The 15,748-nt window shown below is 36.8% G+C and overlaps 2 protein-coding genes across 2 annotated transcripts; both read right to left on the bottom strand.

Moving 5' to 3' along the window:
- Positions 1-2,804: 2,804 nt before the first annotated feature.
- LOC104434106 (protein DOUBLE-STRAND BREAK FORMATION) lies at positions 2,805-6,115 on the bottom strand. Its single transcript, XM_039306137.1, has 5 exons — positions 5,971-6,115; positions 5,666-5,873; positions 5,186-5,329; positions 4,328-4,454; positions 2,805-3,101 (listed from the first exon to the last, which is right to left on the bottom strand). The coding sequence occupies exons 1-5, from the start codon at positions 6,030-6,032 to the stop codon at positions 2,896-2,898; spliced, it is 747 nt and encodes a 248-aa protein (XP_039162071.1). The 5' UTR covers positions 6,033-6,115; the 3' UTR covers positions 2,805-2,895.
- Positions 6,116-6,970: 855 nt separating this feature from the next.
- LOC120285866 (stress-response A/B barrel domain-containing protein HS1) lies at positions 6,971-7,661 on the bottom strand. The gene is made up of 2 exons (XM_039306338.1): positions 7,358-7,661; positions 6,971-7,162 (listed from the first exon to the last, which is right to left on the bottom strand). Exons 1-2 carry the CDS (start codon positions 7,579-7,581, stop codon positions 6,976-6,978), a joined length of 411 nt encoding a protein of 136 aa, XP_039162272.1. The 5' UTR covers positions 7,582-7,661; the 3' UTR covers positions 6,971-6,975.
- Between the last annotated feature and the right edge of the window lie 8,087 nt (positions 7,662-15,748).

Below are 15,748 nucleotides of genomic sequence, written 5' to 3'. Positions count from 1 at the left end.
TATTTTCTAAAAACGCAACTTTTTCACAAAACGATTCGAGCCTACGTCTTTTAAAAGCTTGCACACATGAGCATTTAACCTCATGCGCAATAAGTAACTTTAACTTACAAACTAAAAACTAATAGGTGGCCTTAAGTATTCGTAAACATTGTTCTTCCAAATCGTGTGATAATATATGAAATTCTGTGAAAATGACTCTCAGGACATAAAAGTTGGTGAGTTCATATATTTCACTTACAAGAAACCACGGTCGCCGTCTTAGGAACACATATTAAGCTTTTTATATCAATCCTTGAGATCGAATAATCTTTTGAGACTGCCAGAGGAACACACAAAATGTGTGAATTATAGTAATTGCCCAGTGTTTGTGAAACAGTAGGACGGTCATTCCTGGTGCAAATTGATTATGTGCTCAAAAGAGTCGATTTAGAGGGAAATGACCCAATATTTAAGAGTTCTTACCAAATGTTAAATCAGCAACCATCTTTAGTAGATATTTTATCATAGTTGCAGTTGGATTTGTTTATGGCATCGAAGGAATATTCTGATGACAATTTCAAATGACTTGGTAAAACAGCTTGACTTATGACCAGGACTATTTTCTCATTTGTTTCTTTTGCACATGTGCGTTTTGATATTAATGTTTAGGAATAAGAGTAATGGAAGTCTATCAAATTGATGCAATCAAGTTATTTTATTAACTTCGTCCAACTTAGTTAATAGAAAATGTCAATGTGGTTATTTTTAATATTTTCTCTCCCTTACATGACGATGACATGGCTAAAAACATGAAACATACAGTAAATGATATCATTTTAGTCCAATTTTTTTAATTCGAATTTTAGTGAAATTAAATTTAAAAATAAACTAATATACATATAAAGAGAGGGGTGATAAACTAGGCGGCTAAGGGTTGCAAGCTCTCGTCGCCATTGCCGCCCACCATTGCTAGGAAGAGCTAGCAACAGTGGAGGATGGTTGATGGGGTTCGTCGGGTCTTGACCAGTGAATGGCAACCCTCACCAACAATAGGCAAGGGTCATAGCAAGTGAGGTCGCTAGCCATTCCCCACTCTCATTGGCCCTTCGTAGCAATGGTGGGGGCAGCAACGGTTGAGGGCTGCATTCTCACCCTTCTCCTTTAAAAAAAAAATAATAATTACAATTTAGCTTTTTTATTTTAATTTTAAAAATATATAAAAATCAGATTTGGATCCAAACGATATCATTGTAGGTACGCCAACAATGTAAGATAGAAAAATAATAATGAAAAAAAAAAAAACAAGTCAGCAATTTCCATCAATCAAATTGGACAGAGTTAACAAAACTCAATTGCACCAATTTAAAATGTTTTAAGATTTAATTGTACTTTTTGCAAGTTTAAGAATTCAAATGCACTTTCAAAATATTTACACATTGTTGAGAGACACATAGTCTGCACATAGACTAATTGGACGCTGAACTTTCAACCTTATGCTGCAATTCTTTCCCACTGATTTCGTCAAAAGGACCGCAAGCTAATAATTTGCTAGTAAATGAGAATAAAACAATATTTTTCTCTTTCGCAAATTCTGGGAAACCGAGTTGATTCGCACCTCATCGGGGGCATTCGGTGTTGAACTGATTGTCAAGAAAATTGCGCCAATGGTATTATCGTCCTCACCAGACAGCTGTTCATTTTATTATAGGTGTACGGTTAGATTTCAGAAAGGCGAAAACGAAAGGCTTGGGCTGAACTCCTTTCAGCGGGTTTGCCACCTCGCGAAACGCGTTCACCAACCTTTCAAACCCCTAAAAGCCCCGCTAGGAAAGCGGAAAAACTCGGGAACGCCTTGGACGGTGAGAAACTGGTACGTTGATTTTAAGCTTCGTGAAAACACTAGGAGGACAGTCGTCTCTAACCGCTGTAGAGAACGTGCGAACTTCAACGCAAACGGGGACGCAAGTTCCTCAACTCTGAAAAACGGGTGCAGCTGAGGAGCAAAGTTTGAGAATGGCAGTCTTATGTAATGAGAGAGAGAAGGGGTCTTAAGCAGAATTGCTATGACCTTCACAGCATTCAACAAGGACAAAATCTTCACCCAAAAAAAAAAACCGAAAGAAACGGAGACAAAAGGCTTTCGGTCTCCAAAATTGACTGGTGGAAATTCAAATTTGGAGTTCTCATGATCTCCCATCACGAGAGAACAGATATTAGACTCGGATGAAGCAACAAGCGCATGATACCCATGGCTTGACCCAGCTCATTTGTTTCCCATACCCCTTGTCTCGTAATTGCCCCTCGGATTCTAGCAGTTCAGGTGCTCAGACTTCTTTGAAGTAGACAACCTAGAAAGGAAATGCACGTTTGGTGAAGGACCGACATTGTGTCGTGGCCCACACGATTCAGCTAGTGTGAAACACTCTGCCTTTGTAATATTTGACTGCATAAGCAATACCCGTTTGAAATTCAACTATTATGAACTTCAAGCTGTAACTCAGACTAACGGAAGAACCAGAAATGTGGTCTCGTCTACTCTGAACACAATTCCTTGGCCAGGCTCCATATCCACAAGTCCATCCATCTTGTATTTGAGAGTTCATAACATTTGAAAGAAGTTTAAAGTGCCATATATCATTTCAAAAGGACCAACAACACCATACAAAGATGCTTTTTGGACATGATAACACAGCATTGATGCAGCAGTAGTCCCCATTGATAAATAATGTAGCCACAAATCAAGCAACCTGGATCTTATCAGATATATATGATCAATATATGGCGAGTTCTTAAAAAGTTGAAACCGCACCATCTCTTCACATAGAGGTCAAGGTTACAACTTAAACTTCTTTCAAATCATTTTATATTCAGGAAATGGACCATTACAATTACACCCGTATGTGCAAGGCTAGGAGACTACATGGAACCTGAAATTTTAGTGTGTGAGTTTCTCGCATCTGACCTTAAAGCTTGGCATTCTGAAAATTTCCTTGCATTACGCTTCTTAATACCATCTCTAAACAGAACACTTGCAACGGGATGGATTTCTCTTAATGTAGAAGCTTGCTGTTTGCTTCTCTCCATTTCTTTCCTCTTCAAATATTTCACTGCCTTTGCCTGAACTGTACATACCCAGATGAGTCAAACAACAGAATGACTATGCTTAGAATTCCATTCGCTGCAAAGAGCTTATTAAAATGCAGTTGAAGGCACTCACCAATCAAATAAGTGCTAGTGGTCCCAAGTCAAGATTGAAATAAGTCCCAAAATTCTTATGGTAACATCCGAGACAAACTTTCTACATGGAGAGTTTAATCAACAGAAATTCACATCTGACGCTCCATACAATCAAATATTTCCCTAGACACACTGTGATATTCAGGCTTCATATTGATGAACATCACTGCTGACTTAAAGATGGTGAAATCTGCTAAAGAGGGAACATGTGACTCCGCAAATATTGACCAGCAAATTGCAAGTGCAGCAGCACCGACAAGCTGTTTCTAAACTTGATGCGTGGTTCACTCAACATTGGGAAGTATTTTAATTCAAGTGATATAAGTATGCCCAAGACCTGGCTACCTACAATTTTTTATTTTCAACGAAAAGAACAACTTTGCATGTTGAGAATCAGAATTGATCAAAAAGTAAAGGAAGTAAACTTAGAGAACGCTGTGCAAAATCTTTAACAACGATGTTGTCTTGTAGGTCAACAAAGGACAATTAAATAATACAACCAGGGTACTTCTTCATCATCACATCTAATTTCAGGTTCATTTACTTAGCTGCCATCACTACTATGAGCCAAGGGATACATTTATCCCTACTGGCAAAAGTTGGAATAGGCGAAGGGAACAGGTTCAACAGCTGTCTCTGTTTATCTATATCAGTTTGTCTAATAAATTCCATAAAAAATTAGATTTCCACTCAAAGCTCTGTAGTCTTTGAATACAGCAGAATGACGACTGTCGATTTCTTCCACTCCCTCGACCATTCTCCATAAGCGCTCAGCGCAAAGAATACTTACATACAGACTTGATCAAATGGAGCAACTTAAATGGCGCATCCAAAAATAATGTAACTTCACCAAAACATTTTCAAGGAAGAAATAAAAATATTATGAGTTTGAACCAACATTGTCAACTGTCACTGTAACATCATGCCCTAAAGTGCATCATGAAAGAAAATTGAGAGAATTCTTTTATGGATTATATCCTTCCATTAGCAGAGTAAAGTATTATATCGAAGAGAGAATGTTCATGGACCATTAGTATGATAGAGGCAGGACAAGCAGTAGAGATAAGATCAGATAAAAATAGATAAGACTAATGCTTTACATACAACATACCACTGCATGCACCAGTGGATGCAATAGCAACTTCCTTGAGACTTACTATACTCTGGATATCTCCAGTGAAATTTTCCAAGCCAGAAGTATCACTCCTCCGTAGATATAGAAGGGCATTTTCACATGCCTGGTTGGCAAAGGAGGGAAAAACCAAAAGCATAGGTGAAGACTGCACATTATAATTCAGGGGACGTAATACTAGTTTAAAAAGCATCAAAAGCATATTGGTCTGCATCCACATAAGTTAGACATGCTAATTTTAAGGCGGAAGTCCTCAAAAACACTTGATGGTGAATAAATAAAAGACTTGCATGACAAAAGTGAGGAAACTGTTACTGCCTGCGGATTATTGAGTATATTACATATTAAATAGTCCCGCGTTCATGCTGACTGTCCTAGTTTGGATTGTCAATGCATCGCCACGGGAACGGCAGAGAGCAATTTGTCAATGCAGACACTGATACATTCATAACTAACTTCTATGTCCGACAACGCATTCTAAGTATCCAGCTAAACACAGTTTTGTTATTGACGGAGTTGTCGTAAGGAAGTCCAAAGTAGTCGTCTTGATCCACCACACCTTAATACATCGACTTACTCGACCAGTCAAATAGAATTCGATGCATGTACCAATTAATCTGGTCAATAAGATACAACAGCATTGGAATACTAATATCAGCTTGAAGATGCATAGTTCCAAACCTAGTTATCCAAATTGCTACCAACCATGATTTGGAAATGAGAATAGATATCGCCCCCGTGTGGCATTGAAGAAATGCACATTGCTTCATTTTCCACTCAGCATTGCAGTGAAAACTTTGAGAGGTCAATGGAACTATGGCAGCAACAATATGCTACCTTTGTGGCAATGGGATAAAAACCATTGTCAAGCGCATCCTTGGCAAAGTTCTCCCATTCGGTGTGACCAACTTGTAGCCATTGATGAACTCCAGATTTGTTTTCCCGAAAAACAAGTGCTTCGTACCTCAGTGCCAAGCAACTCTGATAAGATCATACAAACCAAACACAAAAGGAATGAAAAAGGCCCCTCCAAGACTACATCCAAGGCTGTAGGAACGTGATCAGCATTCGACTAAGGAAGCCCCTAATTCATCGACAATTCCATCAAGGATCTGGCTTCAACGTCGTAAATGGTCAATTGGTCATAACAAAGAAGAAGAAAAAGAAGAAGAAGAAGAAACGATGACATAAATCAGCTCATCTGTTCATCGTGCGTTTAGAAACATACATAAGTTAAATCATCAGTTCCTCTTTCAGGATTTTTTTTTTTTTTTTTTTTTTTTTGAAATCATGCATAACGGAAGAGGTGGCACTGACCTCAAAATCCCCAATGACGGCAAAAGCTCGAACCAGGAACTCGAGAACCGAAAGCACACGAACGACGCTCTCATCCACGATCTCCCGAAGTACACGAAGAGTCTCGAATCTCAGGAACCGTTCTAGGCTCGATCGCACTTGAACCGCCGAGTCCACGTCCTTGGAGACCAGCAAGGTCCGGAGAAGGCCGAGAGCCGCATCGTCGAACCTGCGAATGGCGATGGAAGTGCGCGATGTCAACACGAACGATTGCCGGCGGCGTCCGCGCACTGTATCAGCCTCGCGAAACGAGCGTCGACGCGAACCTTCTGAGCTCGATGAGGGAGAGAAAGAGAGAGACTTCCGGCGACGAGAGCGCGTCCGCCATTTTCGAGATTGCGGAGGGAGCCGCTTGCTTCTGTCGATGGCGCCACTTTCTCTCGCTGCGTCTCCTCCTTCTTGTGGTGCTGCCTCGGGCGTTTCAGGCCCAAAGCAAAGCAACATCGGCCCTAATTCCTTTTTCTTTTTCTTTTTCTTTTTCTAACTTTTGGTGCGGGAAATGATTTTGTTTAAAGTCATTGCAAAAGAGAGTTGAAATTGTAAATTTTTCCTCTATGCCTTGTAGGAATAAGGAAAATCATTCGTCTTTATATGTCAATCGCCTTCCGTAATCTAACTCATACTTTTTATTTCACAAAAATAATTTGAAAAATATTTTTGGCTTTTTTGACGTCTCGTTCATGGAAAATGAACTAGTCAAGAAAAAACACTTTTTATCGATTTAAAAAATAATCTTCTAAAATAAGGAAAAATATTTTTCATTTTTCAAAAAAAAAAAAAAGTAAAATATTTGTCTCACTCACCAGCCCTCCTAACCCCTTCTTCTTTCTTTTCTTTTTTTTTTCTATTGAAACTACAAAATTGCCCTTTCAGGACGAAAATGACTAAAATGCCCTTAAACATTTTTTTTTTTTAATTTAAAAGAGAATTCGATCTCCACTGTTCATTTAGGATTTATCTAGGCCATGAGTTATGTCATGTCACTAATCTATGTGATTAAAATTTCAGTCAATCATAAAATTACTTAATCCTTTAGTATTTTTTATCTTATTCCTTAAGATTGAATCCCAACCTTTGATCAAAACAGTGGTTGAGATTCAATATAGCATGATTTCTGACTTGTAATTTGCAAAGTAAGTCTCTCAAGTCTGAACCAAATTAATCACCTTGCCCAAAGAAAATGGCACCCTCAGAACTTCAGTTCCATCATACGTTAAAAAACCTTATTATTCATACGCAATACAAGTAGAGCTTGCAATGCAATGTTCGATTCAGTTACAGAGAGTTGGTTTGTAGTCGATCACGACTATCTTCTCCAAATGAGGCCAGATGCGCTCGTGCATTTCGAGGTGAGCAGGATGACCCATGTACGCTGCTATTCCCTCGGTGCTTTCAAATGTTAGCTCGATGACGTGCGTGAAGCCCTCATTTGAGTACTTGACGCTCACATCCTTTCCCCTAAATGTCACATGAGAAATGACAACCCAAGATCAGACATCTGAACAGACTGCTGAGGAACGTTCCATGACAGATACACCAAGACATAAATATGAGGACGTAGGCGCACCCAACTTCTATCGAGGGGGATAATGGGAAAGAGCGCAAAAGAAAGGGAAAGAAGAACGTAGAGATTAGACAGAGAGAGGAGAATACATGTGCCAAGATTTTAAGGATTCGACGAGGTTGACGAGATTGGAGTGATCCTTGATGAGCTGCTCGATGTGGTCAGGGGCTGTTTCGGCTTTGAACTTGAATAGCAACACACGCCTCACGAATCCCTTCGCTTCCTCCATTGTTTTCTCTTTTGGTCGTGACGCTTCCTCCATGGTTAGTTTCCAACTTCCGACTTCAAAACAGTTTTCCCCACTCTCAAGCATTTAGACTCCACGATCCACACTATCCCTTTACTTATAGTGGTTTCGCGGGGAATTACACGGAACTCACGCACCTGGATTTTCGGGTAGTCCACGTTTTTTCTGAAATCCTGATCAATTATTGTCTAGAAAAAGCTGGACATCGATGGGATCAGGACTCTGGAGCAATGGATGGTAGTCATGGATGGTAGGGTACAAGTGAAAGCTGTATTGTACGGCTTAAATAAAAGCAGTAGAGGTCGGAAGGGTAGGCGAAAGGGAGGAAGTCCGCGGGAGGAAGGTTGGTAGATTCATTGAAAGGAAGAAGTCCACGTTGAAGGTCTCTAAAGCACATACATACATACATACATACATACATGCATACATGCATGCATGCATACATAGAGAATTAGAGAAATACATTAACTAACATCATAAAAGAATTTTATGAATATGTTAATAGAAATATATCAACTTGCCTATATATCCAAGCAAGGGTATCGTGCCCTCGCTTTGTTTGACCGGCCACGACGCCCTCACCCGTGATAACTTTATTTTAGATAGAGTACTTCTATTAATTTAAGCTTGATATTTACTAAGTTTTAATGAATTTTTGGTGAACTTATTTGCTACTCATATGATTTTATTGAATTTTGTAGGAACCATCTGCACTGTTTGTAGAATATGCCAGGGCCATATGCATAATTTTACCATGTGTCAGTGCTAGAATTTGCTTATCAGTCCTTACGCCTCAATATCTTTCAAAAGATCTCAATATCATCTAGAATATTTTAATATCTTCTGAAATATTTCAATATCTTCCAGAGTAATTTATCTTGAAGAAAAAGCTAGCCAAGACCTAATAGGAGACTGGCTTAGGACATATTTTTGGAGGCTATATAAACCTCTCTTGTGCCGCATATTTCAAATTCCAGAGAGCCATGGAGCCACCACCAGATTTTAGGTTTTCTTAGTTAGCGTTTATGCTTATATTTTATTAATGGAATTGGCGCATGTCAAGAAGAGAAGGAGGCGGCAAACCCAAACCTATATATGACTCAAATTGGTGAATTTGTTTTAATTTAGCATTATCTCCTCTTTAATTTTTGTTGTTGGTTTAGCTTTAATTATGTTCTAAATTTCTTTTGTTAAAGCTACAATGGATCTTAATCATGATTGATTGATTTTCAAGACTTGTTAATGTAATTTAATTGTTTTGATTGTGGCGTTCTCTATTATAATCTTAATGTTTTTTGAAATTTTGCCAACTTTTAAATGATTTTCGATGTATGCATGATACCGAGTGGAGATTGCATGCATGAGCACTAGCAATATTGAACTATAAATTAAATCTAAGTCAAAGTACACTAGGTTGTTTATGTGGTTGCAGTAGCAGATCTAGGTTTGGAATACTTAGATTGAATACAGAAATTTCCACAAGAACTTAATACTTTTAGGTAATTTAAATTCACCTAAGGTTAGTGTGGGTTAATATACCTAATTAGAGATTATTAGATCAAAGTTGGCTTGTAATCTAACATAGGGAAATTTCACCAACACAATTGGAAATTAATTTATTGCATGACGAGTTTAGAGAATTGATTATGATTGGTTAAATAAAGTTGGATGCTCAAACACTTTGTGATCTTGGTTAAAATCTTGAAATTTGCATTGTAAATTTTTGGTTTGCTTTAGATTAGATTTACTTTGCAATTTTAATTAGCTTTTGAATCATTTAAGTTTTAGCTCTTTTATATTTCAGTCCTTTAATTGGTTTAGTTCACTTTTTACTTGCCTTTTTGACTTGGTTAGCTAAATTTTTGGATTAATCACCTTCGGTAAGCATTGAATAATTAGAGACAATCCCAATGTGAACAATACTCACTCATCACTTTATTACTTGTAGATATTGTGCACTTCCAATTCACTTGACAAGTTTTGGCACTGTTGTCGGGGATTGCTTTGATAATTTTCCAATTAGTATTGATATCGAGTGATTCTTGGTTTAGACTAGTCTTTATTTTGTTTTTAATTTGTTTCTCTTGTTGGCCAAATTGACCTCTCTATAAAAGGTGGGAAGAGCATCGCATAACCCGAAGCCAACAAGAAGACCTTGAAATGTTTGATCTCTAAATTGAAAGAACCTTTTTTAGGAGAAGAAAAGAGCAAGCACAAGCAATCTTCATTGCAATGGCCAAAAATTAAAAAGACACACTTCTAAGGAGAACTTTGAAAGATTATGCTACACCAACAATTCAAAAAGCACAATCAAGTATAAGAAGGCTGGTGGTGCAAGCTAATAATTTTGAGATTAACCCATCCTTAATTGAAATGCTTTAAAATGCAGGGCAATTCAACGGATCACCTAATGATGATCCAAATCTACATTTAGAAGCATTCCTTGAAATTCATGACATTGTTAAATTCAATGGCATTACTGATGATGCCCTTAAGTTAAGATTGGTCCTATTTTCTCTTCGTGATAAAGTTAAGGCTTGGTTGACTTCTCTTCCCGCAAGCCCCATTACCACTTGGCATGACTTGGCTAAAAAAATTTCTAAGTATTTTCCTTCAAAATGTGAAACAATAGTATTACATTTATGCAAATGAATGGTGAGTCCTTTTATAAAGCATGAGATAGATTTAAAGAACTGCTAAGGAGACGCCCGTATCATAGACTGCGCCGCTTTGGATACAAAAGCACACATTCTATAATGGAGCACATCCTATTATTCAGGCTAGTCTAAATGCAGCAATTGGAGGCACTTTGCAAAATAAGTCACCGAAGAAACTTTTGATCTACTTGAGGAGATGGCAAGTAATAGCTACCAATGGCCAACTGAGAGATACCAAGCCTAGAAGCCAAGTGAAGTTCATGAAGTTGACACCAATACGGCTTTGAACATGAAACTTGATACATTAAGCAGAATGATTGCTTCTTTGAAAACTCAAGAAGTATCTTGTAAATTTTGTGGTGGAAATCATATTAGCACTTTTTACCCAAAAAAATCATATTAGCACTGATTATCAAGTAGGTAATCCTTATGGTAGTTCTTTTGAACATGTTAACATTGTTTCAAATTTTAACAGGGCTCTCAAAACAATTTGTATTCCAACACTTATAATTCGGGATGAAGGAATCATTATAATCTATCTTGGGGTGGTCAAAATCAACAAGGACCGAGAGCACCACCACCACACATGGAGAAGCCGAATTCTAACTTGGAGGATTTTGTTACCAAGATAGCCCAAAATGTGGATAGGCAAGTCCAAGCTGTAGAAAAACAAGCTCAAACCATGCAAGATTTCATGGGAAACACTCATATAAGACTCCACAATCAAGAAGCATCAATTCGAAACATAGAGAAGCAAGTGGGGCAACTAGCTCAAGGAATTAATGAGAGACAAAATGGTGTCTTGTCCAGCAATACCAAGAGAAACCCCATAGAGAATACAAAAGCTATTAAATTAAGGAGTGGAAAAAAAGTTGGAAAGCATCAATTTGAATTGATGTGCGATGCTAGCGATTATGCCGTTGGAGCCAATCTTGGTCAAAGAAAGGATGAAATTTTTTGAGCCACATATTATGCTAGCCGAACCCATAGTAAAGCCCAATTGAATTATGCCATTACTGAAAAGGAGCTTTTCGCAGTTGTTTTTGCTTTTGATAAATTCTATTCTTAATTGATCGGCTCTAAAATAATTGTCTCTACTGATCATGTAGCTTTAAAGTACTCGTTGGCAAAGAAGGATGCGAAACCAAGGTTGATTCGTTGGATCTTGTTCCTCCGAGAGTTTGATTCAGAGAGCAAGGACAAGAAAGGGGTCAAGAACCTTGTGGCCAATCATCTATCTAGGTTACCAAATGCCTCTAATAATGAGGTACCGATCTTGGATGACTTTCCTAATGAGGCACCCCTTTCTATGAAAATCAAAATTCCATCGTATGCAAATATTGTGAACTATTTGGTAAGTGATATCCTTCCCCCTGACTCGATTTATCACCAAAGGAAGAAGTTTTGCTCTGATGTTAAGCACTACTTTTGAAAGAATCCTTACTTGTTTAAGGTACGTGCTAACCAAGTTATTAGATGTTGTGTTGCTTATGAAGAAATCCCTAATATTCTTTCTCATTGTCATGATGGAGAGCCGGGTGGTCACTATGGTGCCACCAAGACTACTGCTAAGATCTTACAATGTGGATTTTATTGATTTACTCTTCTTAAGGATGCATATGCTTATGTTTCTCATTATGATAGGTGTCAAAAAAACTGGGAACATATCTAGAAGGCATGAAATGCCCTTAAACAATATTATAGTGTGTGAATTGTTTGATGTTTAGGGCATTGACTTCATGGGTCCATTTCTACCTTCTTTCAATAACACTTACATATTAGTTGCTTGTGAGTATGTGTCTAAATGGGTAAAGGTTGTGGCTTTGCCGTCTAATGATGCTAGGGTTGTTTGTAATTTCTTGAAAAAACACATCTTTACTCAGTATTATACACCTAAGCGCATTATAAGTGACCAAGGCACACACTTCATGAATAAACATTTTAAGTCACTTTTGCATAAATATGAAGTCACTCATAAAGTAGCCACTGTTTATTATCCCCAAACTAGTGGCCAAACTAAGATATATGATAGGGAGATAAAGAGAATTTTGGAAAAGACTATGAACACTAATATGAAGGATTGAGCAAGAAAACTTGATGATGCTTTGTGAGCTTATAAAACTGCTTTCAAAACTCTTATCGATATGTCACATTTTCGGCTTTTGTATGGTAAAGTATGTCATCTACCTATTGAGTTGGAACAAAAAGCATATTGGGCTTTGCAGAAACTTAACTTTAATATGCAGGTAGTATATGAAAAATGATTGCTTAAGTTGGATGAGTTGGAAGAGATACGCAATGATGCATTCGAAAGTGCAAGAATTTACAAGGAAAAAACAAAGAGATGGCATGATCAACACATCTTAACGAAGGAGTTTCATGTAGGTGAAAAAGTTTTATTATATAACTCACATCTTCGTTTGTTTCCAAGTAAGTTGAAGTCTAAATGGACCGGTCCTTACACCATCACCAAAGTATTCCCTTTTGGAGCAATCGAGATTACCAATAAGAAGGAAGAGACTTTCAAGGTGAATGGTCATAGACTCAAGCACTACTATGGCGGAGGTTTCAATGCCCAAACATCTTTCATTACCTTAGTTCCACCTACTTAAAAGCATGGGAAGAGTTCGGCTGTGAACTATAAAGCAAGCGCTTCTTGGGAGGCAACCCAAGTTTTTAATATTCTTTTTCTTGTATTTGTTTGGTTTGCGTGTTAGCTTAAAAAAATTAATTAAAAAAAGGAAGAATTTTTGTGGCGACTAATTTTCTATTTTACACAAATAGCAATGCACATGGGCAAGAGGTATAATGCATATTCTGCAGCCCTGCCATGCGACACAAAGGTAGAAGAGGGATTATGGATGCACTATTGTGCGATTGTGCAGCCATCGAGCAGCCTCTAATTCAACATAGATAATTGGCATCTTCACATATCCAGGGGAGTATTTCGAACTTTACTCTAATTTGGTTAACTCATTATTCATGCTTAATTTTTTATTTTACGCATTGTAAAAATGCTTCATTTTAAGTTGGGGTAAGAGGACTGAAAATTTTTGAAATTTTTTGTGCTAAAATTTTTTCTAGTCTTGAAAATTTATGGGCTTATTTGAAATTTTTGAAATACTTTTGAGGCAAACTTTACAGGAGATGATGACTTTCGAACCTTAATTTACAAGATCGATGTCCTTTTCACGGTTATGAGTTGTTGTGATTTTTAGGGGTATACAAATCTTGTTTAACTTGAGATTGATATATGAGTTAGTCTTAATCTTGATTGTGCAATCCATATTTTGAGCACTTATCCTTGCTTTTTGAGCTATGTGTGCTTAGAAAAGATCAATGTGAAGTATATGATTCTCTAGAACTAACCTTAGTCTTAGAATTTGTTTAATGTTCTCTTGAAATTTATATGTCATACTCAATCAAGAAGGTCATATAGGCATTCTTTGAATCGTTTGAGCCTTTCAAGCCTACCTTATTAATTGATCCCCAATAACCTTTTGAGTTTTTAATTGGCCTATTTTTCTTTGACGAGCTTATAATGTTGATCCAAGTTAAGTCTATTACCCTACCTTATACCCCATAGGCATGTTTATCCTAAGGATTACTTTAATAATTATGGATTCTTGATATGTCTGAAGTTCCAAAGCTTGAAATAGTCATGAAAAGTTTTTTTAAAAAAATGGCATTGAAAGAAGGAAAAATGTTTAAGGGCAAGTTATAAAGCGGAAGTTGTTTACTCCAGTACTATTCATACAGATCCTCACCGCTAACTTTTAACTTGAGTGAGCCTTTTGGATACTCAATGAGAGAGGCTTAAGGAGGAACTTCATCATAAAGCGTGAAAAGAGAAGCAATGGAAGTTTTGAGTGTTAAGTATTTATGAATTGCATAACTACGATAGTGTAAGCAGATGGAGGACATGTCTAAAATCCTATTTAATTCAAATGCTTTGAGAATGGATATGTTTATGGGGTGTGTTGAGCTTATATGATTTATATCCTACCCTTAGCCGAGCCACATTATGAGCCTTCAATACCTATTGATTTTTTTATTGCGCATTGGTTTTCATGAATAGAGAAAGAACTGAAAAGCAAACCTATGAGACTTGGTTAGTACATTTTGAGTTTGGGGTGTTGCAGATCAACTTGATTTATTTGAGTATACATGATTTGAAAAATCAAGGATCACACACACGAATTACGTGATTAAGGTTAGATATATCTTATGTATTGGTTTTGGGTTTGATGGGATTTATGTTTTCCTTTAAGTTGTGATTCCAAGTAATTTTGAATGGATGGTGATAATTGGAGATGAGGTTTGTCTACTTCTATTGTTTGCTTGAGGACTAGCAAACCTTTAAGTTGGGGTAATTAATAACTCTATTTTAGATAGGGTATTTTTACTAATTTAAGCTTGATATTTGCTAAGTTTTAATGAATTTTGGGTGAATTTATTTGCTACTCATGTAATTTTATTGAATTTTATAGGAAATATGACTTTCGGAATCATAAGGTACTGTGCACACCATTTGTAGAACACGCCGGGACCATATATGGAATTTTACCATTTCAATATCTTCCAAAATATTTCAATATTTTCCAAAATATTTTATCTTAGAGAAAAAGCCAGTCAAGACCTAATGAGAGGCTAACCTAGGACAAATTTTTGGAGGCTATATAAACCCCTCTTGTGTCACATAGTTCAAATTACAAAGGAGTCTTAGAGCCGCAACCAGATTTTAGGTTTTCTTAATTAGCTTTTATGCTTCTATTTTATTAGTGGAATTGGCACATGCCAAGAAAAGGAGGAGACAAACTTGAACCTATTTATGACTCAAATTGGTGAATTTGTTTAAATTTAGCATTATCTTCTCTTTATTTTTTGTTGTTAGTTTAGCTTTAATTATGTCCTAAATTTCTTTTGTTAAGTTACAATGGATCTTAACCATGATTGATTGATTTTCAAGACTTGTTTATGCAATATAACTACTTTAATTGTGGCATTCTCTATCATGATCTTAATGTTTTTTGAAGTTTGACCAACTTTAAAATGATTTTTGATGTATGCATGATACCGGGTGGAGATTGCATGCATGAGCACTAATGATATTGAATCATAAATTAAATCTAGGTCAAGGTACACTAGGTTGTTTGCGTGGTTACAATAGTAGATCTAGGTTGGGACTACTTAGATTGAATCTGGGAATTTCCACAAGAACTTAATGCTTATAGATAGTTTAAATTCACCTAAGGTTAGTGTGGGTTAACGTACCTAATTAGGGATTATAAGACCAAGGTTGGCTTGTAATTTAACTTAGGGAAATTTCACCAACACAATTGGGAATTAATTTGTTGCATGATAAGTTAAGAGAATAGATTATGATTGGTTAAGTCAAGTTGGATACTCTAACACTTTGTAATCTTAGTTAAAATCTTGAAACTTGCCTTGTAAATTTTTAGTTTGCTTTAGATTAGGTTTACCTTACAATTTAAATTAGCTTTTGAATCCTTTAAATTTCGGTTCTCTTATTTTTCAATCCTTTAATTGGTTTAGTTCACTTTTTACTTGCATTT

This window comes from Eucalyptus grandis, chromosome 2, assembly GCF_016545825.1.
Source record: "Eucalyptus grandis isolate ANBG69807.140 chromosome 2, ASM1654582v1, whole genome shotgun sequence".
In the NCBI taxonomy this organism is placed as follows: domain Eukaryota; kingdom Viridiplantae; phylum Streptophyta; class Magnoliopsida; order Myrtales; family Myrtaceae; genus Eucalyptus; species Eucalyptus grandis.
This window is presented reverse-complemented; position numbering and strand designations above follow the sequence as displayed.